Raw genomic sequence first — 23,597 nt, 5'->3', positions numbered from 1 at the left:
CAGGGAAGAATTGCTCATCCTCCTCCTTCAGTTTACAGCTGTTGAACCATAGCAAGACATCTGTGCATCCTCTTTAAGGAAATGCGAGTTGCTTGCTTCACCACCATTTCCTACTCCCTGGGCTAGACCAGGACAAATATTTGTGGGGGAAGAATCCATAAGCAGCAAATGCTTGCCTGTTTTTACTACAAAGAAAACTATACACAGTAGTTATTTTTAGTAGAGTGTGTAATTACTTAGCACCATAGATGTGCATGGCACCTTACATTAGAGATAGGGCAGAGAATCACAGTTTGAGGAGCTTACAGTCTGAACTGAGATGAAAATGGGGAGAGTAGAAGAGGAAGAGTTAACATGTATCTGTTATCCTGCTCTGTAACCATCATGTTGCCTTCACTGTAATAAGAGTTTAAATATTGTCTAAAGTATAAGGAAGATTAAATGCATTTAATTTAATGGGAAGGTCTTGGTTAACATAGGGTAGATCAATGTTTAATGTACTCTTTTATAAATTATGCAGCAACAAAAGTGATCACACTTATCAATAATTCTCAGACGGCAGAAATGCTGTAGCTGGGTTTCTTCTACTTACCTCAGCTCCTTTTAGTAGGCTCAGGCTCTCTTTACACTAAGCCTGGACATTTCCCTAATAGTGAGAGCTTTCCTATACATTACCTCTAGCGCTGGCACCACTGCACTCCCTACCCCAGTATCGAAGACCACAGAACTGCAGTCACAGCAGGGGTAAGTAATCTGAAGGGGGGCATGGGAGAGTATAATGTAGACAATGAGAGAAAGTTACACACAGATACAATGGAGAACAGGACATTCAATATTAGATACAACTGATATTTCCAAAATTGTCTCAGCTAATATCAGCACGACTGCTTTAAGGAGAGAAATCCTTAGACTCCGATTACTCTAAAACAAAGGGAACTTTGAGATGGGATTTAGACAGCATTAGAAGTCTGCTTCAGCTCTTACTTGTTTAATGATGTGCATGTAGGCAAGATCTGCATTGACAATAGCACTACTAGAGTTAAGGCTGAGCTGTAAACAACCAAAACCCCTTAATTCCCTTCTTTCAACCCTCATGGTACTATAGTGTAGGATTCCTATCTAAACGTGCACCTACTGCCCTTTACTGAGCCAAGTGATTTTCTTTTGCTCAACACTGCCATTTTTGGCCTCACCTCCGAGACCCAAAAGGAGCTGGACAGGTTAGGTCCTAGTTTTTTTTATTTAACTCAGCCCTAGGATGTAAGCTTTTTCCTCCTTTCTGTTGGCTGCAGTGGCAGAGCCCACATTAGCACCATAGGGTTTTCTACCTCAACATTTGAGAAATTAGACTTAAAAGTGCCCCATACAGGAGAGAACCACCACATTGAAAGGGCCCAGTTACAAGGCATTTGATTAGTGCAAGACTAGAATAAAATCTGATCCATCAGAAATTTTCCATACACACAGAAGACTAACCAGAGGAAGACTGTTTCAGCCAAAGAGTTGGAAGATATTGTAGAACTTTGTGTGGATAGATGCAGGGTGGGGAGGGAGCTTAAGTGAGTGCCACAGGTCCTGGGGCGGGGGGGTGGGGGGGGGAGAACTCTTGTGCAAGATTGGGAATATACAGATGTGACTTGTGAAAAATGTAGTCCCCATCGGAGGGCCAAGGCCCTTCTGCACAATGGCTCCATAGAACTACTGCAATGACAGGAGGAGGAACAGGATGAAAGGGCAGACTGCCCAGAGGACCACACCTATAACTGGAGCAGTGTTGTTCACAAGAAGAGGATACCAGCAAAACAGAAAACCATTCTGACAAGCCATAGGAAAATAGAAACCCGGACATGAAAGAGGATGAGCTTCCCAGTGAAAGTCAAGATAGATCCCAAGTAACATTGGACCTGATGAACTTCTGGTAAGGCAGATAAAGTGCAGTGTGATCAATCACTCGGTGGTCCCAAGGGTGCACATACACAGGGTGGGTGGTATTAGATCACAGAAAGGACAGTGCAAGAGGCTATGCCTAGCAAAATTATTAAGAGTGGATGCAACTTGCATCTTCTTTTCAGGGGATTTAAAGCAGAGGGCCCTCTCTACCCTGAATGACTGTCAGACTAAGGGGGAGGCAGAGCAAGGATAGAGGGAGTGACCTAGGCCAACAGGGCATTAGGTGGGCAGACATCCCAAAAGCTCTAAGCAGCTCTCTTGGGAGCACAGCCAAGAAACAGATAGGATTAACTTCCTCTCCCTGTGTAGCTACAACCCAAGTCATGGCCTTTCATGCCAAAAGACGGGGTCAATAAAAGCCCAGAGCAACTAGTGACCAGGGAGAACAAGAGGAGAGAAGAACTGCTGGGGCCAGGAGCTACATGAGGCAGCATTGTCTACACTGCAATAATAAACCCATCAGCTGGCCCATGTTAGTAGAATCAGGCTCACAGCGCTATAAAACTGTACTGTAGAAGTTTAGCCTCAGACTGGAGCCTGGGCTCCAGGACTCTCACCCCTCACATCCTGAATGTCTACAGTACAATTTTATAGCTCTGTGCTCCTGCTTCAGCTGACACAGGCCAGCCATGGCTGTTTTACTGCAGCATAGCCACACCTGTGCATTTAACACCTCCCACAGCAGGCATGTGTTGGAATGTTGTACTACAACTTCCCCAAAATCAGTCACACCTGCTTTATCTCGTTTGCATAAGTGTGCCCATTGTCTCACTCATTTGTGCCAGGATGAAATGGCAAGGTAGTATCAGACACTTTTTTTTTTTGGCAACTAGACCTTTCTGCATTTGCATACCCTCCCCCCCTCCCCCCCCCCCCAGGAAAGGGCACCATGTAAAACTCACTTCAACTAAAATGTCAGTATTACGCAAGTTGTCCTTTGGAGAAGGACAACATACTTCCAGGCCTTATTCAGAACTAAGTGTCTGTTTCATATAGGAAACACCTGAGGTCCATATGAAGACAAAAGGTAAATGTTTACTGTCACTGACTGGCTTCTGAAAAGCTAAGATTAAGTCCTATCATCCAACCAAAATTTTGTTTAAAATAGAAATATTTACTTGGTAGGAAAGTGTACTTTAATAGTTACAGACCTACCTCTTAATTTAAAAAAAGAACACTATTATCAGCATGGTGTTTCTACAGTTACCAAACTATATTGTGCATGTGTTTGGTGGGTTTGCCACCAAGCTAGCATTGTATTTTAAAGCACTCAAATTAAAGCAAGTTATGGAACAATCATTTATTTTTACCATTAAAAAAATATTTAATTTTCACTCAAAAGTAGTTTTCTAAATCGTTTGTTGCAAAGACTTGATTCCTTGTGCAAACAGAACAGACTGTTTCTTCAGCCTTTACGAGCACACAAAAAAGATTTAATTTAAATTCAACAAATCAAAAATTTACCTTCAGTTGAAGGCTGCATCAGAAACTAGTGGTGCTTTCAAACACTCATTTCTGTAGCCCTGTCAAAGAAAGATCAGTACCTTTAACAGTTTTGGACTTCATACTTTTTAGAAAGCAATCCAATTAGTATTTTTCCTGCAAATATTCTACTCCATAGGGGTTACTGGATTTTGCAATCTTGTTTTCCCAGACAGACAATGAATGACTGACCAGAAACATTTAAATGAGCCTAAAAATGATTACTCATGCCACCAAGACAAAAATATTGTTAAAATGTAAATTAAAGACAAATACAAAGAAACACTGAAAGTCCATGGAAAGCTCTGCGGGTGGGGGGGGGGGGGGGGAAGAGGGAGAAACCTAGAGAAAGCCAGTTCTGCTGCACTTTTTTTTTTTTAAGTACTGTTACTCTTCAGAGTGGATCCACGTTTGCTGCCGAGTCTTCATGATATCTTTGTTTGTGGTATAAGAATCACTTTCACAGTAGTTAAGTGTTACAATCTGAAGCAACAACGATACTCTTCATTCAAATCACCTTGTAAAAAGTTGCATTTAGAAGTCAATCGTTTTCCAATGGTTTACATGGAGGTATCAGCGGCTCCTCCAGAAGAGGAGGAGGAAGGAAAAAAAACAAAAAAACAAAAAACAAAAACCTAGAGCCAGTGAATAAATATTACAAAAATAAATTACATCTTCTCTCCCCACAAAGTCTAACTAAAAATCTACATTCAGTCTAAATACTCACTACATCTGTCGGAGGTTTGTATCCAAACATCCAAGACATAAATTACCTGTGTATCACATTCAGACATTTAACAACAAGAGTCAGTACCACCATGCAAGATCTAGCTTTTCAGATAACCTGAGTAAATATCTCCATCACTTTACAGTGTGTGTCACTTTTCGCTCTTCCACTTCGGCAGCGAAGACCAACACTAGATTCAGTGCTTTTATACCCATCCGCCCTTCATAAAATACAGCAGCTGCTCTCTTTAAAGAAATTCTTAATAAATATATGTACACACATTTAAAAAAAAAAAGTGAGCACAAAAAACAGATGGTATAATATAGAAGAAACCTACTAGTTACTGCCTTTATGAAAAAGGCTCATTTTGGCATTTTTAAGAATTGCCAGAAAGATTTTGTTTCAATTGGCTACAGCACATGGGGTTTTTTAAATAAAAATAAAGGAAAGCATAAGAGCTCATGTTAGTCTTCACTGGTCAAATAAGTTGATATGGAGGCTAGAGAGCGCTAGAAAAATATTTTTCTTGAGTTCTGACATTCCTATGAACATATAAACGACTGGCATTATCAGCCATAGAGAAGAGATCTAAGGAAATAAAGTTCATGGTTTAAAGTTGTTCTGTCACAGTTCCTCAGTGTTCTGCGGCCTCAATTCTCTGCTGCTGATGCCGCTGCCATTCCAGATTTCATGCTCTCCCGTGTCGATGATGTTAACTCCTCAAACTCTGTGTTTAGTTTGCCGATCACCCATTCCAGGGCGTCTCGACCCTGTCAGAAAAAGACACAAATTTAGTATCAAAATGGATATAAAGCCACTTAAAATTAAAACTTCAGTATCTTTCCTTTGTCAGACTTCAGAACTGCTCTAAAGGAAACTGGTTTTGCATTATTTGGGGTTTTATGTTGAGGTTTCAAGTTTTTACTGAAGCTTCATTAAACAGAGTGTTTGCATAACCTTCATCTTATGTGCAAAAAGTTAGTGCCATACCGAAGTGAGGTTATGGGAAAAGAGGGTCTATGTAAAATTACCTTCTAATTCAACAAGTCTGCTCACTGGTTACTTTAGCAATAAGGATATTTTTACTATTTGCTTTTTCTGTTAGCATAGTAAAGCCAACACTTGTACTAAGAGGAAGATAAATTCTAGTCCAGTTCATGTATCAGAATTGTTAAGAAATTTACATTTGGAGAATTTTTGATTATTGAAGATGAGAGACAGAAAGAACCAAGCTGGACTTTCAGGTTAACTCAGCAGTTAAGGAAAACACAAAACACACACAGATATTCTACTTGTCAGAACAAAATTTGATCAGAAAGTGACTGTAGGAAGAGTATCATGGACTTCTGAGTTCATGAATGAGTCACTTTTCAGCATAAAACTGGGCTAAGTTTTTAAAACTGCAACTAAATTTTTTGCCACCCTGCCCTGTTCCTTCCTACTCCTAGAATATTTTAAGAAGGCCTCAGAGAAAACAAAGTGCTGTGACTAAGTGCAATTAAACTTACATTTAAGTGTGCAGCTCTTTTATTTTAATTGGCCACATAGAATGTGCACTGCCCAGTTTTGTGAGTTCATGTAAGAGACTTATCTGACATGCTTATCTTGCTGGACTCTAGTGAGTCTCACACCCTTACTGAAGATTAGCTTTAAAATGAGAAATTTCTAGCCTAGAGTTAGGTACAACTTTTATTTCCTTAATTAAAAGTACTGGAGTGTAGGGCTTTAAAATTCCATTTACCTAGGGTGAGTAGAAGTTTTGCCCAGGTAAATAGGTTGAGTGAGACCAGGGAGACACTGGCCTTTGTCTGACAGGGAGGAGAAAGGAAGGCCACAAAACCTCTCAAGCACTACTGCTTTAACAGGAATGGTTGATGCAATTAGCAGAGTGCCCAGGTGGAGAGAGGAATATTTGTTAGGTGCAGGGGCTCAGGGCTGGTGCAAGGAAGTTTCGCACCCTAGGTGAAACTTCCACCTTGTGCGCCCCGCCCCCCCCTCCAGCCCTGAGGTGCCCCCCTGCAGCAGCTCCCCACGTGGGGATCCATGCGGCAGCTCCCCACCCCAGCTCACCTCTGCTCCACCGCCGCCCCCACTCTAATTCTCCTCCTCTCCCAGGCTTGCGGCGCCAAACCACTGATTGGCACTGCAAGCCTGGGAGGCAGGAGAAGTGGAGCGGCGACCGCGTGCTCGGGGAGGAACGCTGTATAAAAATAAAATTGGGGGCACCGCTTTTTGGTGCCCCAAATCTTGGCGCCCTAGGCAACTACCTAGTTTGCCTAACTGGTAGCACCGGCCCTGCAGGGGCTCAGGCATTTCCTTAAGAGCAAGAGGGGGGAGGGCAGCACCCTGCAAAGTTGAGGGACTGGGGTAGAACTGATTAGGGAGATGGAATTTAATTTATTTGGGTGGCAGAACAGACCAAGGGAGTGGTTATTATTTAAGAGGACAGAAGAAGTGATTTTTTCCAGGGGAGTTAAGATATGTGGGCACAGGTACTTTCCCACCTGGCATATTAGGCTTAGTCTTCAAGCAAGTGTCAGAAGCTTTTCAAGTCCCCGTGGAGAGAAGTAAAAATCAAACTCACCGTAACCTCTTACATCCTTACTACCACAAAAAGCATCCTCTAGAACAGGGGTCGGCAACCTTTCAGAAGTGGTGTGCCGAGTCTTCATTTATTCACTCTAATTTAAGGTTTCGCGTGCCAGTCACACAGTTTAACCTTTTTAGAAGGTCTCTTTCAACAAGTCTATAATATATAGCTAAACTATTGTTGTATGTAAAGTAAATAAGGTTTTTAAAATGTTTAAGAAGCTTCATTTAAAATTAAATTAAAATTCAGAGCCGCCAGGACCCTGATTCAACAGTGCAGAATACAAGATGGCACCCAAATGAGCAGATATCAGATGACAGGATTCCTCAGAACAATATTTCAGTAAGAACTGCCTGTGTCACAAGAGTTCAGCTCAGCAAGAAGCACCAGAATGTATGCTATGTGATTGAGTCATTATGTCATTAGCTTTACAAATCGCAATGCATGTGAACAAGTTGAATAGCTGGGGGGAATCTTACTGTTGCAGGAACAAAGAGGGTGTTACCCCTTAAGAGAGCACTGTACATGTATATTTGCTATAGGTTATCTTAAAAGTCCCTATGCCTCTGTTCTCCTCTTCCCTATCCAGAGGGAACTAGAGTGGATGCATATTCAAATAACCAGTCAGTCTTTTTCAAGTTAAGATTCCACAGGCTTACGATGCTATTTCGATTTAGCCACATTGAAAGAAAATTGATTGTGAAATAGAAAGAGTCATCTTCAATCAACAGGAAGAACATGCCAAGTTTAGAAATAAAGCCCTTTGTTATCCAAGTGCTATATTGAGTTATTTATGTTTATGTTACGGTTAGCAGTCAGTGTTCACTAGGAACTGCCCACACACCAGTAGACAGTCCCCCTCCCGAAAAGATTTTGAAGTATTCAAAACAGAAACCAATAGAATCAAATATTCTCATTCCTGAGCCAAGACCAAGCATGAGAAATTTCAGTTCCTTCAAAAATTAGTGGCTCTGAAGTTAGCGTTTCTAGTGAGTGCCACCAACACATTAAAGGGACATCAACTTGCATATTTTTGGTTTGGTTAATTAAAACTGAATTTATTTTAGTCAGAGCAACCCTTATGTCTTCTTAAGAAAAGTTTTTTTCCCCCTGCTTCCCTGCTGATATCTAGTAGCCCCAAGGGCCATACTAAACTCCCCACTCTCCTCCTCCCCACCAGCCAGTTTCCCCTCTGTGCACACAGTTGCCAACTTCAGTTGTTTTGCTGGTACTATTGCTGGCAAACTCTCTCTTGCAGGATATAAGGAAGCATGCACGTGAGCTACAACAGAGCAGTGCAGGTTGCTACATGCAACAGGAAATAAATGCACAACAAAACAGTGAAACTTTTTTTCCCCCCTCTAATCTCTGTGAATATGACAGTTCAGTCAAACAAACCACATAGCTCTTTTCCCACAATGTTAGGTGTAAGAAATAACCCCAGGTATAAGCTTTTCAATTTGAAAAAGCTATTTTTCAAGTTATTGTACTTTTAGTTACAGGGACACGAATATACAAAGCACTGGAAGAAAACAAGTAATATTTAAACACTAAGAATGTTTAAGTCTGATCATATAGAGAGTAGACTTTTACTTTTACAAAAAGTTAGCCAGCATCTTTTGGGTGGAACTCAGATCCACAGAATTCCTTCCAAGGGTTATAACCAGTCAATCATCCAAAGTATGTTTGTTGGTTTTCCAAAACAAATAAAATCAGTGAGGTATTTTCTCGCAGCTCTGGAAAAACTGCTTAAATCCATATAAAACTTAAGCATCAATGCACCATGCTGACAGAGTAAATTTCAGAACAATTCTCCAGTGGAATCTAAGTTAATAAAGCTTCACCTCTACAATTTCTTTTAAAATTAAGGACCTAGGCAGTTCTACTCAGTAAAAGGAAAACAGAATCTGACAGAGGATTGGAGTTTGATATATATATATATTATCGGTGTAATATATATAGTATTTAATACAATGTTATTTAAGTCCTACATTATATAAGACTTAAGCAAGCACATTCATAACCAAGCATGCACATTACATATATTTGCACTACATTATGCTTTCAATATTAGGTCAAATACTAGTATAAAGATTTATTATATCTTGGATAATTGGTAGCAAACTGACTCCTCCAGTTGAAGTTTTTTGGAGAAGACAAAGCTTAATGGTTTGTCCAACTCAAGAATTTAGTGGAATGAAAAGTAAACTTGAAAGCACACAGCCAGCATTTGCTGATTTTATAAGTCACATACACACACATCCCAAAATAAAATTATAAAGGAATGAAGGAGAAGGAGTTATGAAAAAAGGTTTTAGGATTTTATCACTGGAAGTCTGTGGTTTCAATACAGGAATGACAGAGTTGAGCTAGGCTAGCTAATGGAAGGCAAGGTGGAGAGCACTATTTACTGTCCAGCATAAAAGTAACTATGAAAACTGTAACCACTCCTTTCAGCCCTGAAGTCGGACTACAAAAGAAAGCAGCACTTCCTACCATGAACAAACTGAAATGCATCTGAAAGTTAAATTTTAAATAATCATGTTGCTTAAAGAAGGTCATTCATTTGTAACAGCAGCAAGCCAGGAAAGCTATTTAAGATGCTAAATGAGATTCTTATTGCAACTATACCAATTCAGAGTGAAATATGTTCAGCTTCCACCTAAATTTTAAAACAACAGAAGCTCACCCCCCACCCCCCAATCCCATCTACCTCTTAAAAAAGTCTAATGAAAAGGAGGCAACTAGATCAATTCCTGCCAGGGAAGACAAAGCAAGTAGAGATAACTCTGTGCTTAAGACTATGCTTGTTAGGCACCTGTTTTGAGAAAACCAATCCTGAACACATTAAGTGCAATTCTGCTCTAATTTTATAAGGCTGATTCCATTAACCAAGCATTTTTTTGGTTAATTTCTTTAGATAACTGTTCTTATGTAGTCCAATTTAACTGACCAAGCTGGCGTGGGCCCCTATTAAAGAGTGACACATTCACATGCCTAGGTACCTGCAGTAACCTATCATTTGCATGTGTAAGAAGCAATACTACGGTACAAAAGCACTGCAGTACATGTAGGAATAACGAAGGTCGACCTTTCCACCGATATCTACTTGACCCATTCCAGGTCGCAATGAAAAAAGAAACCGTATGATTCTAGTATTATGAGAACAAGTTTGCCATTCCTGAATGTAACTGTGATTATATACTAAAATACATGCAAGCTAATGTACATATATATAAAAGTCACATCACAACAGTCCATGCACACATTTGCTAGAAAGCTGAAATGCTGTACCGAGATAGTGAATGCCGGAGTTACCACTAGTTAGTACAAACTGCAGATGTAGAGATAGACTGCTAGCTTAGAGCGCTTTCAGAATTTTGAATTATCCACTCAATAGCATCCCACCCCTGGAGTAACACAGAAAAGATTAACACATGGCACAAAATTCATCTTTCATCATTGTAGTATTCAGGCATCAGGCCTGCAATCTCAAACCCTCAAAGCAAAATTCAACATTTACGTCAGACTTTCAAGATACAGCAGGAAACACTTTCCAGCAAAGCTTTTGCCATGTCTAAGCAGACTTCTGAAAGCACAGAAACTCAGTCTTGTGCTTCTGCAGTCACCACTTCCTTCAAAGTAGATCTGCTTGTTAGTAATGAGAGGGCTGGAAACACAAATTCCTGCCAAGTTAGGCATCTCTGAATGGACTTAGCTGCCTTAGAAAGGACAAGAAGGTACTGTTCCACCGTTTGACACTTGGCTACGAAGATGTTTAAGTGTTATATGGAAGGAGCCCTTTTCTAATTTGGCTTTCTATATATGTCGGACATTTTTTAAGTGGGCTGTTAGCAAACCAAAGATTTAACCGCAGTTATGAGTGCCAGAGGATGGGGAGATCACAGCATGTACCCCATTGCTCTAAGTGGAATTAGAGGAGAGAATTGTAAAACGTTTAAGTGGAGAGACGTTTATGGCCACCAAACTAAAATACAATCTACACCCTCGAAATTCAACTAGCCACTTTTTCTCCCTCTCCCCAAACCCTGCAGTTCATCCACTTAACCCCCAACCTTAGCACACTTTATTTCTGCCAGTCTATCCCCTCACACACCTTTACTATTTCCTCAGGGAAGTGCACTGCAGGGATGAAGCGAACATTCAGATTCCCTCCTCTTCCCACCCCCCACGATAGCCTTCTGGCCAAGAAGGCTGAATGTTCATCAATCTAATACTGGACATCAAGTGACAGAAGCAGCATCGCTGCCTAAGGATATCCTACTTCCAGGGGAAAGGGGCTGGCCAAGGCACATACTACCTAGGATGGCATTGGGAAGTAAGACTGGACCTGAACTGCCACTACCCAAGCAGGTCAGCTCCCACTTCTATTTATGCACCACATCCCACTCACCCTCACATCTGTCTCACTGCTCCCTCCATCACTGTTTGTCCTTCCCATCCTTACACCTGACCCGTGCTCTGTCACACCATATTCATTTCAGTCTGCTGCACTAGCATCTCTGGAGGAAGAGGAGAGGTACAGGTATGATCCTCCATTGATTTTTAGTAGTGTGAGAGCAAGACAGAGTGCCCCCAACAGTAGCAAATAACCACTCCCAAAGCTCTACCTGGAGCGTCTGAGCATGACGTTGGGATGAACAGAGCTCTTTTTCTATGCCTTGCAGATTAACACAAATTGGGGAATTTACTTACAACTGGGAGTATACAAGTTGGCCTAGGTTCCTCTCCTTCTCATCGAAAACATCAGGTAATTTAATCTCTGTGCAGAACTGCTTGTATAAAACTAAGCTGGATGATTTCAGGTCAAGAATTCAAACAAAGGAGATTGTGCTGAGCACAAAGTCTGCAATCAGTGTGAGCAGTGTTGGATTTTGTGAATTAATTTTCCATTCAGTCTTTACAGACATCTTTCCTGGTAGCCTTTTTAACCATTTGAACTGTGGCACCTTAAAGACTAACAGATTTATTTGGGCACAAGCTTTCGTGGGTAAAAAAACCTCACTTCTTCAGATGCATCTAAAATGAGTTTTTTTACCCATGAAAACTTATGCCCAAATAAATCTGTTAGTCTTTAAGGTGCCACTGGACTCCTTGTTGTTTTTGTGGATACAGACTAACATGGCTAACCCCTGACATTTGAACTGTGACATGAGTGTTTAAGAGCTGCTTGGGTAACAGTCTCTAACAATGGGAACATTACAGACAGGTTAGCCTGCATTTAAAAACTAATGAACAAGTACTGCATTTCTTGCTTCTGGTGACATTTACAGGAACAACAAGAATTTAATGGTTAAAAATAAAAAAAACTTATACACACTTAGGGTCCAATCCTGCAGGTTTGAGCCTTAAGCACGGTATTCAGCAGTACAAGTGCCCAAGAATTATTGCCACAAAAGCATACCTTTCTAGCATTGGAGGATATTGTGTTGGCCATTAAACTTTCCAAATAACTACTCAGGCTAACGCCTTTTACAGTAATAATTGCTTCTTGAGTTAGCACAGTCCTGCAATGAAAGAAATAAAAAAGCTTATTGGTACAGAAAAGGAGCAATATACCCTCTCTCACAGACAGACCCCCGACCCCAACTTACTTTTCTGGGTTTTCAGGATGAGGCGTATAGACCAATCTCTCATCAACTGACACCAAATTTGTGAGAGTAATCTTAAAAACAAAAACACACAAATCCTCAGTGTTTCTCCTCCTTGCGGTTTCCTCTTTCAACAATTCAGTGGCACCAACTGGTGCTTCATTATCCTTAACAGCAGAAAACAGGACAGTTACTGTAATTTGTAACAGCACAATTATAATGGTCAATAATAATTGAGAGGTGGTTTGTCTTCTCCTATTGCAAATCCAGTTACAGCTAGGTAACCTTTGCCTTTCACTAGATCTCTCTACATTCCATGTTGTCCGACACAATTTAGGTAGCTTTCCAGTAACATTTCTGAATGTTGAACCAAGTCTGAACTTCAGTATGTTTGCAATGGCAAGCTTTTTAATCCAGGCTCTTGAGGAAAATAAGCAGCCTTACCAATCACACACGAAACATGTACTTAGGAAAGTCCCTAAGCCTACATTTACTGTACAAAGACAAGACTCTTATTGAAATCGTAGATTTAAAACTCGATAAGTTTGAAGGACATTAGAACACAACATAACAGTTTGCAAATTTCAACAAGATTAAAGATTTGCAATACAGTTCTAAATTTATTTCTGCTGCTGTTTAGGGAAATAACTTCTTTAGCCAGCATGTTTTATTCTCTAAGTTTGTCATTTCTGCTTTCTCAGAAGATGGTTTCACCTGATGTCAAAGTTATACCCATACAAATATTTTATACTGCCTACATATTTAAAGTTGCCTACTCATGCAAAGAAGCAGCCAACAGCAACTGAAAAAGGAAAGGTTATTTAAAAATTTGGCAACCCAGAAAAGCTTCACATTGAAAATGCCAGTCTTTGTTTGACAGCGTGAGTGCAAGCTTGTACATTTCTAAAAGCAAAGCTTTCTTTTGTATTGCAAATAAGCAGGCGGTTGTTCTATTCCCCTACAGCCATTACCAAAAGCTTCCTGACCTCACTTAGTCACTTACATTGGTGGAGCAGAGTTCCATTTTCTTTTCTACTGGATCTACCACCGAATGTTCTTTAATGTATGTCAAAGTCCTACTTGTTCCCAAAATCTAGAAGACAAAACATTCTAATTATTTAAATATTCAACATGACATCAGAGCAAATTACAAAAGGTTTTCTGTGTTCTAAATTACTACTTTTACATATTTATGTTGTGGTTGTACATAAACATCCTGATCAGGATCAAGACCTCAACACGCCGAGTGCTAGGCAATCACACAAACTGACAGTCCTTGCCTGGAAGATACTACAATCGAAATTTGATTAACATTTCAGGAAACACTGCAATGCATTCATGGCAAGAGATGTGCTGCTATATTATTACACTTTCCCTACGATTTCTGGAAAAGGCATTTCCTATAAATTCAGAGTTGAGATCCCAGAGGATGACGTGTTTAAATGCATTACATCATCAGTTACTCATTCAACTTATTAAAACATACCGCTTTTACAATACTTGGTAGTCCCCATTCTGTGCTGAGAAGTCGGTGACTATGTAACCTTCCCTGGTTATCAAGGCTTCTGTCTATCACATCTACTCCTACCACACATGGATTCATGGGATTGGGGTATTTTCTCATAGCAGCTTTGATAACTGTATCCCATGGGTGTCTAGGGAAAAAAAAAAAAAACAAAAAAACTATTTATACATTTCATTAACAATATTCATCTAAGATCGAATGAGTGGTGCAGACTTATCTGGGGTATTGGGTGAAGTACTGGTCACCTCGCGCCTCAAAAACAAATATTGCTGAATTAGAGGGGGGCTCAGAAGGTCTATTAAAATAGTTAGGGGCATGGAAGCATTTTTACATGGAAAGATTAAAAAGACAGATTGTCATGTCTCCTCTTATTTGTTTACCTGGAAAGGAAACAGAGGTACATAAAATGAGGAAGTTATAGTGAAGATAGACAGGAAAAACAGAAGCTCCTGATCTAACGAAAACAAGGTAACATTTACTGAAGTTAAAAAATGGCAAATTCAAAACAATTAATAGGAAATACTTTTCCATGCAACATGTAAACGAACAGTAGAACTCACTACCAAAGGACACGGCGGCAAAAAGGAATAATAAATATCTAGGTAATGCTAACAAATTTTGGAAGCAATATTAAGCCTCACGTTTCGGGATTTAAACCAATCTCTAACTATTTGGGATTAGAGGAACCCTAGTACATGGGGCAGATCATCCCACATGCACCTACTGTGTGGTTTTGGCACCTTCTCTGAAGTATCTGGTGCTGGCCACAGTCAGATACAAGAGAGACAAGACTGGACTAGATGGACCACGGTCTTGATCCAGTATGGAAATTCTTCTGTTCTTAAACAATACTGACAGTGTTGAAAGAATACCTGATAGTTTGTGTAAGTGTACTTTGTATTGCATACATATTATACAAGATCAACCTGTTCCAAAGTGATTATTGATTGTCTAACTTGAGAGCTATTAAAAAGGGTGGCGGGGAAGATGGAACAGGCTGAATTACAGATAATGGGTGCTTGATAAAGTTATGTTTGTTCTAGCAATATGGGGTTAATGTAAGCTTTACCTAAGAGTAGAAGAGACAAGGTGGATGAGGAACTCTTATTGGGCCAACTTCTACTGGTGAAAGAGACAAGCTTTCAAACTTACATAGAGCTCTTCTTCAGGTCTGGGAAAAAGAGACTGCATAAGCTCAAAAGCTTGTCTCTTTCACCCAATAAAAGGTATAACCTCATCCACCTTGTCTCTCTAATATCCCAGGACTAAAATGGCAAACAGATTTAGGAGGTCATGTTCTCCATGCTAAAGCTGGCCTCCTTGAAAACTTCTTTCAACGTTCTAGGGTTGTGGAGATTGGTACTCACCTTACCTTCAGCTCTTGCTATTCACATGTACAGAAGGCCTGCACTACATTAGCAAAGTGACAGTGTCAAGAATACATTTCCCCTAAGCCCTCAGCAGCCTCTGAACTAAACACCATATTCCACCAGATCTTTATCAAGATTTCTTTAACAGTTTTGTTTCGTCTAAACTAGCAGACCAACCACTGAAAGCCAAATACAGCTGAGGTCCACGCACCTGCTACCCACAGCTACTGTCTGCAGTAGGATTCTCTCATTTTGTAAATCAGCCGTTACTTCAAAGAGCAAGCTCAAGTCCAGCTAAACCAACACAAACTACAGTGGTTTCTCTCAGGTATTTTCTGCACTCAAGTTTTCCATATTACTAACACTTGTTCAGCTCCACTGCTGTTAGCAAGTGTGCCTCTGCAGTGGAAAAAAAAAAAAAGTTAGGGAATAAAAGACAAGTGCAGGCACCACGCAAAAGGTGTTGCTATGTGGAGGTGTTAAAACCCTTACAAGAATAAGCATTGCAACAGTAAATTTTATACAACTGACTACTGTTTTTGTTGCACGTAGTCAGGACCTCAGAGGCAAACAGCCTTATGTCATGTTCTGAAGTCTTGAAAGTCAGCTCCTAAGGCCCAGCTTCCCAAGGTCAGTAACAAGGTGTTCTCAGAGGCTCTAACTTTTGACGTCACTCCCCTCAATGCCAGAATTTGATTTGATGTTTAATTCAAACTTCTGACTAAACAGTATTTTGTCTTTTTTATTGGAGATGTTTAAATAGGTGAGGTTTTGTGAAGAGTAAGATATTGCGTTATTTTGACACACACACACACACACACACGTTGTTATAGGAGCTGTATTAGATAAATAATGGAAAAGTTTCAGTTTTGAATTAGACTAGAGCTTAACTCCACCAATTAGGAAGGCATCTACAAGACATCCCTCTCACACACACACACACACACACTCTGGAGTTTTGCAAACATCTCCAGCATGAACAGGAAAAACGAAGTGGTCCTTCAGCTTCAAATGGGGAAATTTTTATATATATAATTTCAAACAAAAGTTCCTTCCTCTATTCCTAGACCCTGCTCTCTACTAAAAGATATGAATGAATTGGTCTTCATATTATCATCAGGAATTATGCAATGTAACATGAACATAAAACTAAGCACAAAGGTGATTAACAAAGGCAAGATGTCCTTGAAGACTTTCAAGGAGCTAAAGGCCATTTTATGAATCTCTGATCTAACTACACTCTCACACATTGCAGCATACAGTTTTGCAGGCCTCACACTCTGCTATGTGAAAATTAGATCGCATCAAGAAAGTATTATGTTCCACAGATAACTGATTTTCAAGTCAAGCTCTGCAGTTGCTCAAAACAAAAGTTGTGCAACACAAGAGAAAGTGTTATTAGCACCGACCCCTTTCATTTTACACTAGAAGTTTTGGTTTACACATGATAACTTCAGCTGTCAAAACCCTGAGACTAGATCTTTGTCCACATACTAAATGTACACCAGCTTATCTGAAGTTATTTAAGTAAATATCGCTAAACCAGTATCAACCCCTATACTAAGAAAGTTTAGCAAAGATTTTATATTGCTGCTAACATCATTCTAGCTTCACCTATGTTAGCAACTGCAAGAGCCCTAGCATAGGGGGGCTTTCAATGACATTTTTAAACACTCTGGGTATGTCTACACTGCAATAAAGTACCCACAGCTGGCTCATGTCAACTGACTCTGGGTCATGGGGCTTGGATTGCTGGGCTATAAAATTGTAATGTAGACTCCTCCCCCTTCAGAGGGCCCCAGCACCCAGCCTCTAGCCCAAATGCCTACACTGCAATTTTATAGCTCTGCAACCAAAGCTAGAGTCAGCAGACAAAGGCCAACCATGCAGTGTAGACATAGCATGTCTAATCAACAGATAGAGGACATGTGCCAGGCTAGATGACATGGAGCTTTAAACACAGATGGTACACCTACATTAAGGCTCCCAAAGTTGCTAACACTGGTAAAGCAAGACTGGAGTTTGCAATAATGGGACTTTTTCAAATCCCTCCTCAAAACCCACTTCCATCAGCTTGGAAGAACTGGGTGGTGACAAGCACCCAGTTCCTTTTCTCTTTCCTCCCCCCTCCCCGCTGTAGTCCATTAAAAAAAAAAGAAAAGAAAACCAGCAAACACAACTACAAGCTTCATCTGGGACTACAGAGTCACATTCTGAACTTACTCTCCTCCTTCCCTCTCCCTCCTTCCTGAGTATCTCCTAGGTTTATCCAGTCTAGACTGTAGAGTCCTAGGAAGCAGGGACTTTATTATATTTCTATATAGTGAGGCTAGGACTTCACTGACTTTAAAAAAAAAACAAAAAAAAAACCCACCACAACAAGCTTCTACCTACCAATCTGTGCCACAACATATAAACAAACGCGAAAAGGAAGCCACTGTTTTGAAATGTCTAAGCCATCATCACTGAAGTTCGTAGCCTGTTATCTACAGATGTTTCCCAGTATGATGTGGCTAGACTTTGACACACAAGTATTCTCAAACTTTGCTACCAATTATACAGTTCTCGTTTTGTGTGACACAAGCAGTTTTCAAATGTCAAACAATCATTTTTGCAGTTAAATGCTTCATTTATATTAAGAACAACATGAAATAAATGACAAATTATGTTATTAACTTTGAATGTTAGCAGCTCATTGAAGATATTTCATGGATTACTTAAAACACATTACCCCTTAACAAACAACAACAAAAAAAGGGGGGGCATAATCAAAATGTTACAATAACTCAGTTTTAATCTGTTCATACCCTTTAGGAGAATCAACGACATCTGTGTTTGCTCTAATATTATGAAAGGTCATTTATGAATGCCTATGCCAAATAATGTAATAGTTTTGTCAGTTTCATAACTGCCCTTTTAGAGTCTTACTGCATACATTGGCATTGGCAAACAGAAGACAGCTGTGGAAACCTTTCACACTGCTTTCAACCCTTGTCTATACAGGAAAGTTTCAGCATAATTTGGGGGGGTGAATTTAAACCAATGTAGTTATACCAGCAGAACTTCCTGGTGGACACTCATTCTATTATAAGAGCTTCCTTGGTGGTTGAGAAGTGGTTTAAACTAAGGTGAAAAATGCCACTCTTTTACAGGATTAATAATGTCCACAGGGGGTCACACCAGTATTACCGGTAAAACTTCCCCATTAGACAAGCCCTCAGTCACCTCTCTCACGTTGGTATGGAAATTTTGCACAAATCTCCATACTGCACTGCCACCAACTGCATCCCCTTTGAACAGCAAAATGTAGTCCTCACTCAGTGAGAGCTGCGCACAATCTTAACTTTAACTACAAAAAGACCTCATGATCAGTTAGTTACTTAGAAAAAAAAAAGAAAAAAAAAGAGGAACTGCGGAATTGAGGACACTTCCTGCAACCCACACAATGATACAGAGAGAGATACAGAGTCGCAGCACAGGCTGATAAGCAAAGTTAAGGCCACTGCAGTAACGGTAGATCACAGTTCGCACTTAGCACTTTTTCCTCTGTCGGTCTAGGTGGTGCCAGCTGTCACCTGGCTCTGCCGCTGTGCTGCGGGGTGACCCCGGACGAGTCACAACCCTACTCTGTGCCTCAGTTTCCTCAACTATGATCTAGGGATAAATGCCATTTCCCGGCCCATGGGCGAAGGGCGCTGGGTAAGGGCTGGAGCATCATAGCGCCGGGGTGGCGTTCAGCCCAGTGACCGGCGGGGCCCCGCGCCAGGGAGCCCCGGCTCACAGAGTCCCAGGCTGGGCCGGGAGTCCCCACGGGCACAGACCGGCGTCTGGCCCGGTAACGGTGGAGTCACAGCCCGGGGCCGCAGGGCCAGCGCGCTACCGGCCTGCAGGAATCACCGCCCCGCCTGGGGCCCGGCGCCCGAGCTCCCCCAGCCCAGGCGCGGCGCCTGCTCCCGCCCGCTCACCCGAACACGTGCTCCGAGCTCCAGATCTTCATCGCTCCGCTGCTGTCCCCCGGCGCGCGAGCTCCAATGGCGACCTCCCGAGCGCTCGCTCAGGGCAAAGAAAGAGCCGGCTCACCGGGGGAGGGGCCGTGACGCAACCAGGGGGCGGGACGCACCGAGCCGGGAACAGAGTGTGCCGGGCAGGCTCAAGACTCACGCGCTACCAATTGCCTCACGAGGGGGAGGGGCGCGCGGGACACCAGGAAAAAAAAACCCGCCCCACCTTTAAATACGTCATTCCAGCGCCTGTAGTCTTCTGCAACCACGTGACCCCGTTCCCCTCCCGACGTTACGTGATGAGTTCACACGCCGCGGCGGGGGCGGGGCTTGTGGCCGGAGAACCGAGTCTCACGGCGGCCGTTTGGCCATGGCGTACCGCTACCTGCTGCTGTCGCGGGGCTGCTGCCGGCGCCGGGGCCTGCTCAGGGTCCCGACGCTGCAGCAGCTGCTCTCGGGCCGGGGCCCCTCCGGGCCGGGGCTGGCGCAGGTGAGTGACACGGCGGTGCGGGCGGAGCCAGGGCAGCCGCTGTCAGTGTCCGCGGGGGACGATCGCTCCCAAGCCTGCGAGTGGGGTTGGGGTGACCTGCCCTGGCTCTCCCGCTGACCATCGTGCCCGGGCGCGCTCCCCACGGCCTGCGTTAGCCCGGGGCCCGGCTCCGCAGGGGCTGCTCTCCCCCGGCCAGCGCGCCTGAGGAGACTCCCGTTCCTCGGTGCCCGCCGCGTAGGCCCTAACGCCCCCGGCCAGAAACGTGCGGGCGTCTGGCCCGGCCCCAGGCCACGGCTGCAACTCCCCCCCCCCCCCCCCCCCCCCGCTCGCTTTGAGATCGCGCCCTCCACGGGGCCTTGCCTTTGCGTTTTGCCCTCAAGGAGCCGGGGATCAGGATGCCCCGGGGATCAGGATGCCGCGGCCCTTCAGCGTGTCCCTGCCAGGCGGGGGCTGGAGGCCGGTCTCCAGGGCATCAATGTTAAAGCAAGGCGGGGGCAGTGTAAGGCCGGTGGGCGCTGGGGGCTCCCCGGGCTGGTTAGCCGGGGGGCTCCGATCAACTCACAGGATTCTGGATCCCAACGAACTGTTCGCAGCTCACCCGTAAGCCAAGGTGCTAAAAAAAATCTCCTGTGGTCACTGTAAAGGGAAGTGACGGGAATTGGAAGCTCACAGGTTCACGCTTTAGATTGCAGCTTTGAATGTGGGCAAATGCAGTATTGCACAAAAATCACTGACATCCGATGGCTGTTCACTCTCAGTGATATGGTGTGACCTCTGTCCAGCTCTTACAGCACAGGTGTGGGGAGCACAAAAGCCATCTGAGTGGTCACCCTTATTTGTAATGTAATTGGATAAAAAGGGAGGATGGTCTTGTGGGACTGGACAGAGACTCCATTTAGTGCTATGTCACTGGCTCTCAACCTTTCCAGACTACAGTACCCCTTTCAGGAGTCTGATTTATCTTGCATAACCCCAAGTTTCACCTCATGTACAAACTAAGACCTAAAAATACAAAGGTGGCACAGCACACTGTTACTGAAAAATTGCTGACTTTCTCATTTTTACCATATACACCTCTACCCCGATATAACGTGACTCGATATAACACGAATTCTTATACAATGTGCTAAAGCCGCGCTCCAGGGCGGGGCTGTGCACTCCAGCGGATCAAAGCAAGTTCAATATAACATGGTTTTGCCTATAACATGGTAAGATTTTTTGGCTCCCAAGGACAGTGTTATATCGGGGTAGAGGTGTAATTATAAAATCAATTGGAATATAAATATTGTACTTACATTTTAGTGGATAGCATATAGAGCAGTATTAGCAAGTCCTTGTCTATGAAATTTTAGTTTGTACTGACTTCACGAGTGATTTTTATGTAGCCTGTTGTAAAACTAAGAAAATATCTAGATGAGTTGATGTATCCCCTGGAAGATCTCTGCGTACCCCCAGGGGTATGTGTACTCCTGGTTGAGAACCACTATCCTACGTGACCTTTGGCAAGTCATTTAATGTCTCCGTGCCTCAGTTTCTTATGTGATGGGGGGATAGTTCACATTGTTGCTGCAAAGGTAAATGAATACTTATGAAGTGATTGGGATACTTCAGCATGAGGTCTCAAACCCTGAGTATATACTTCCATCTCTAGGCATAGTTTGTTTTAATTCTTAGTTTGTGTAGATTTTAGTGAGGCCTTAACTTTATCGGGACATCTTAATGGCTTCTTGTAGGCAATACCACTGATCTTTAAGAAAGTTGAACACTTACTATTATTAATGGGTATATTCTTATTCAAAGTAGTATGTTTTCCTTTTAAGAATTCTTATATTAAGGAGGTAGAATATACATGATGATGAACATTAGAAATTTAATATCTTAACTAGAGTATCTTCAGTGGAAAGCATAATTTACAAGAAACTGAAGTAAACTGTGGAGATAACCGTATGTAATGATCTGCTGTGCCTGCCTTTATGTAAGTTATTTTGGTCGGCTGTGCCTGTCTTTATGTAAGTTAGTTATACTGCATTTTCAAAGGATTAGTCTTTATTAGAAACCTTCTACTTTTTTTTTCCCCTAAGCACTCTTATGAAGTAGCTGATGGTTGTCAGATACTAAAAAGGATGTCAGCTGGGTCCAATCCACTTTGTTCAGTTTAAGACAGTGGCTCTCAACCTTTCCAGACTACTGAACCCCTTTCACGAGTCTGATTTGTCTTGCATACCCCCAAGTTTCACTTAACTTAAAAACTACTTAAAAAATCAGACCTACAAATACAGAAGTTTCACAGCACACTATTACTGAAAAATTGCTTACTTTCTAATTATTACCATATAATTATAAAATCAATTGGAATATAAATATTGTATTTCCATTTTAGTGTATAGCATACAGAGCAGTATAAACAAGTCGTATGAAATTTTAGTTTGTGCTGACTTCGCTGGTGCTTTTTATGTAGCCCGTTGTAAAACAAGACAAGTATCTAGATGAGTTGATGTATCCCCTGGAAGACCTCTGTGTACCCCCAGGGGTGCATGTACTACTGGTTGGAAACCACCAGTTTCAGACATTTTAAAAACAAATTTTTGAAGCTTTTGCCATGCAGTAAATAACTAGTACTAGTGTGTTTTTGTTTATTGATAACCTCTTGATTTTGGGGAAAAGATTAGTTTTCTGTTGATGTAATTGAAAATATTGGGGATTTTCTGTGCTTCTTTTGTGTTCTTGGTAACTTTCTGTGGATTAGAATTACGAGGATTTAGTAGCTTGACGTCTTTTCTTTTTTGTAAAGTGAAAAGTTCTGTTTGTGTGTGTGTGTTTTTTTTTGTTTTTTTTTTTTTTTTTAAATACCCAGCAATGCTGCTATTCTGTTTTGCAGCACACGATTCTGAAGGAGACTCAGCATGAGGCAGCATTTATTCAGTGCTATGGGTCTTGTATTTGTCTGACACTGTTAAACAGTGAGTAGAGCTGCATCACAGCCTTAATGTAACTCAGGTGTAAACCTCACCTGTATGCTCTCCATTGTGGACTCTTTTATATTTGTGAGTGTTTTATCAACTTTGTTAAAAAATGCTTATTGGGTATCATTCTCTTTCCCTAAGATGAAGGTTCTTTGGAGCAATGAAGAATATTTACTTGCCTGTTATTTATTTCTAATTCCTTTGTCATGGCAACTGTTTTATCCCCAGGATTGATAGGCTGGGCAGGGTTCCCCTGTATGGTTCATGAAATGGCCTAAATGTTTAGACAGCATAAAGGCAAAGTGTGCTTCATTTGCTCTTTCTTCTTTACCCCTTTAAAACACCCTGAAAGTATCATATCATTTTAGGTCACTCTGGCATTCCCAGCTCCAGCTAACCTAAGAACAGTTTCCCTAAGAACAGCAGCATGCTGTGCTAAAACTGGATTTCCATGACATTTATTATAGTTATTAGCTTGAATGTGTAACATCTTGGCTGTAATATTCCTTGAGTAGCCTTGGCTTTTAGATTAAGCAAACAAATTCACATAGGAATTCTAATAACTATTGAAATTACGCAGGTGGAGGAGAAAGGAACTGTAGGCATTTTAAAATTAATTAACTTCGGCATTGGTCTATAGTCAATGTAAACATGGGTACAATCAAGACTTAGTCTAGGGATTCAATGCATGTGGCATAAAGGTAACTTTTTTACTTTCTTCTTTATAAAATGTATTTTATAACTCTTCCTTCTGTGCGTCTTACCTGAGGCACTATTAGAGACATTTTAGCAGCACAGTTTGTAGTCTGCAGAGAGAAATCTAACAGTGTACTAGCTCTTCTGTTCTGGTCTGTCCCCATGCTATAGCATATTCCTGATCAACCAAG

The 23,597-nt window shown here is 41.8% G+C and overlaps 2 protein-coding genes across 3 annotated transcripts in view; one reads left to right on the top strand and one right to left on the bottom strand.

Moving 5' to 3' along the window:
• Positions 1–426: 426 nt before the first annotated feature.
• PRELID3A (PRELI domain containing 3A) lies at positions 427–19,346 on the bottom strand. Of its 2 annotated transcripts, none has more exons than XM_054019982.1 (6): positions 19,222–19,346; positions 13,848–14,016; positions 13,365–13,454; positions 12,365–12,435; positions 12,175–12,277; positions 427–4,929 (listed from the first exon to the last, which is right to left on the bottom strand). In XM_054019982.1, the coding sequence occupies exons 1-6, from the start codon at positions 19,251–19,253 to the stop codon at positions 4,810–4,812; spliced, it is 585 nt and encodes a 194-aa protein (XP_053875957.1). In that variant the 5' UTR covers positions 19,254–19,346; the 3' UTR covers positions 427–4,809. The 2 variants fall into 2 exon arrangements, with proteins under 2 accessions (XP_053875957.1, XP_053875959.1); XM_054019984.1 differs by lacking the exon at positions 427–4,929 and adding an exon at positions 10,091–10,159.
• Positions 19,347–19,556: 210 nt separating this feature from the next.
• AFG3L2 (AFG3 like matrix AAA peptidase subunit 2) overlaps positions 19,557–23,597 on the top strand; it is a 45,420-nt gene continuing 41,379 nt past the window's right edge. The window contains 2 exon segments of the mRNA XM_054017828.1: positions 19,557–19,608; positions 19,611–19,747. Of these exon segments, the coding sequence (XP_053873803.1) occupies positions 19,557–19,608; positions 19,611–19,747 (189 nt within the window).

This window comes from Malaclemys terrapin, chromosome 2 (assembly GCF_027887155.1).
Source record: "Malaclemys terrapin pileata isolate rMalTer1 chromosome 2, rMalTer1.hap1, whole genome shotgun sequence".
Lineage (NCBI taxonomy): Eukaryota > Metazoa > Chordata > Testudines > Emydidae > Malaclemys > Malaclemys terrapin.
Note: the sequence above shows the minus strand (reverse complement) of the source record. Positions and strands in the feature narration are given on the sequence as shown.

Bases quoted from the DNA above. Each gene is read 5' to 3' on its own strand.
- PRELID3A (XM_054019982.1), bottom strand. From the start codon at position 19,253: ATGAAGATCTGGAGCTCGGAGCACGTGTTCGG. The intron at 14,017-19,221 runs GTGAGCGGGCGG...TTTTTTCCCTAG, and splicing joins AGCTCGGAGCACGTGTTCGG to ACACCCATGGGATACAGTTA. The intron at 12,436-13,364 runs GTAAGTGACTAA...TTTGTTTTTAAG, and splicing joins TGGAACTCTGCTCCACCAAT to ATTACTCTCACAAATTTGGT.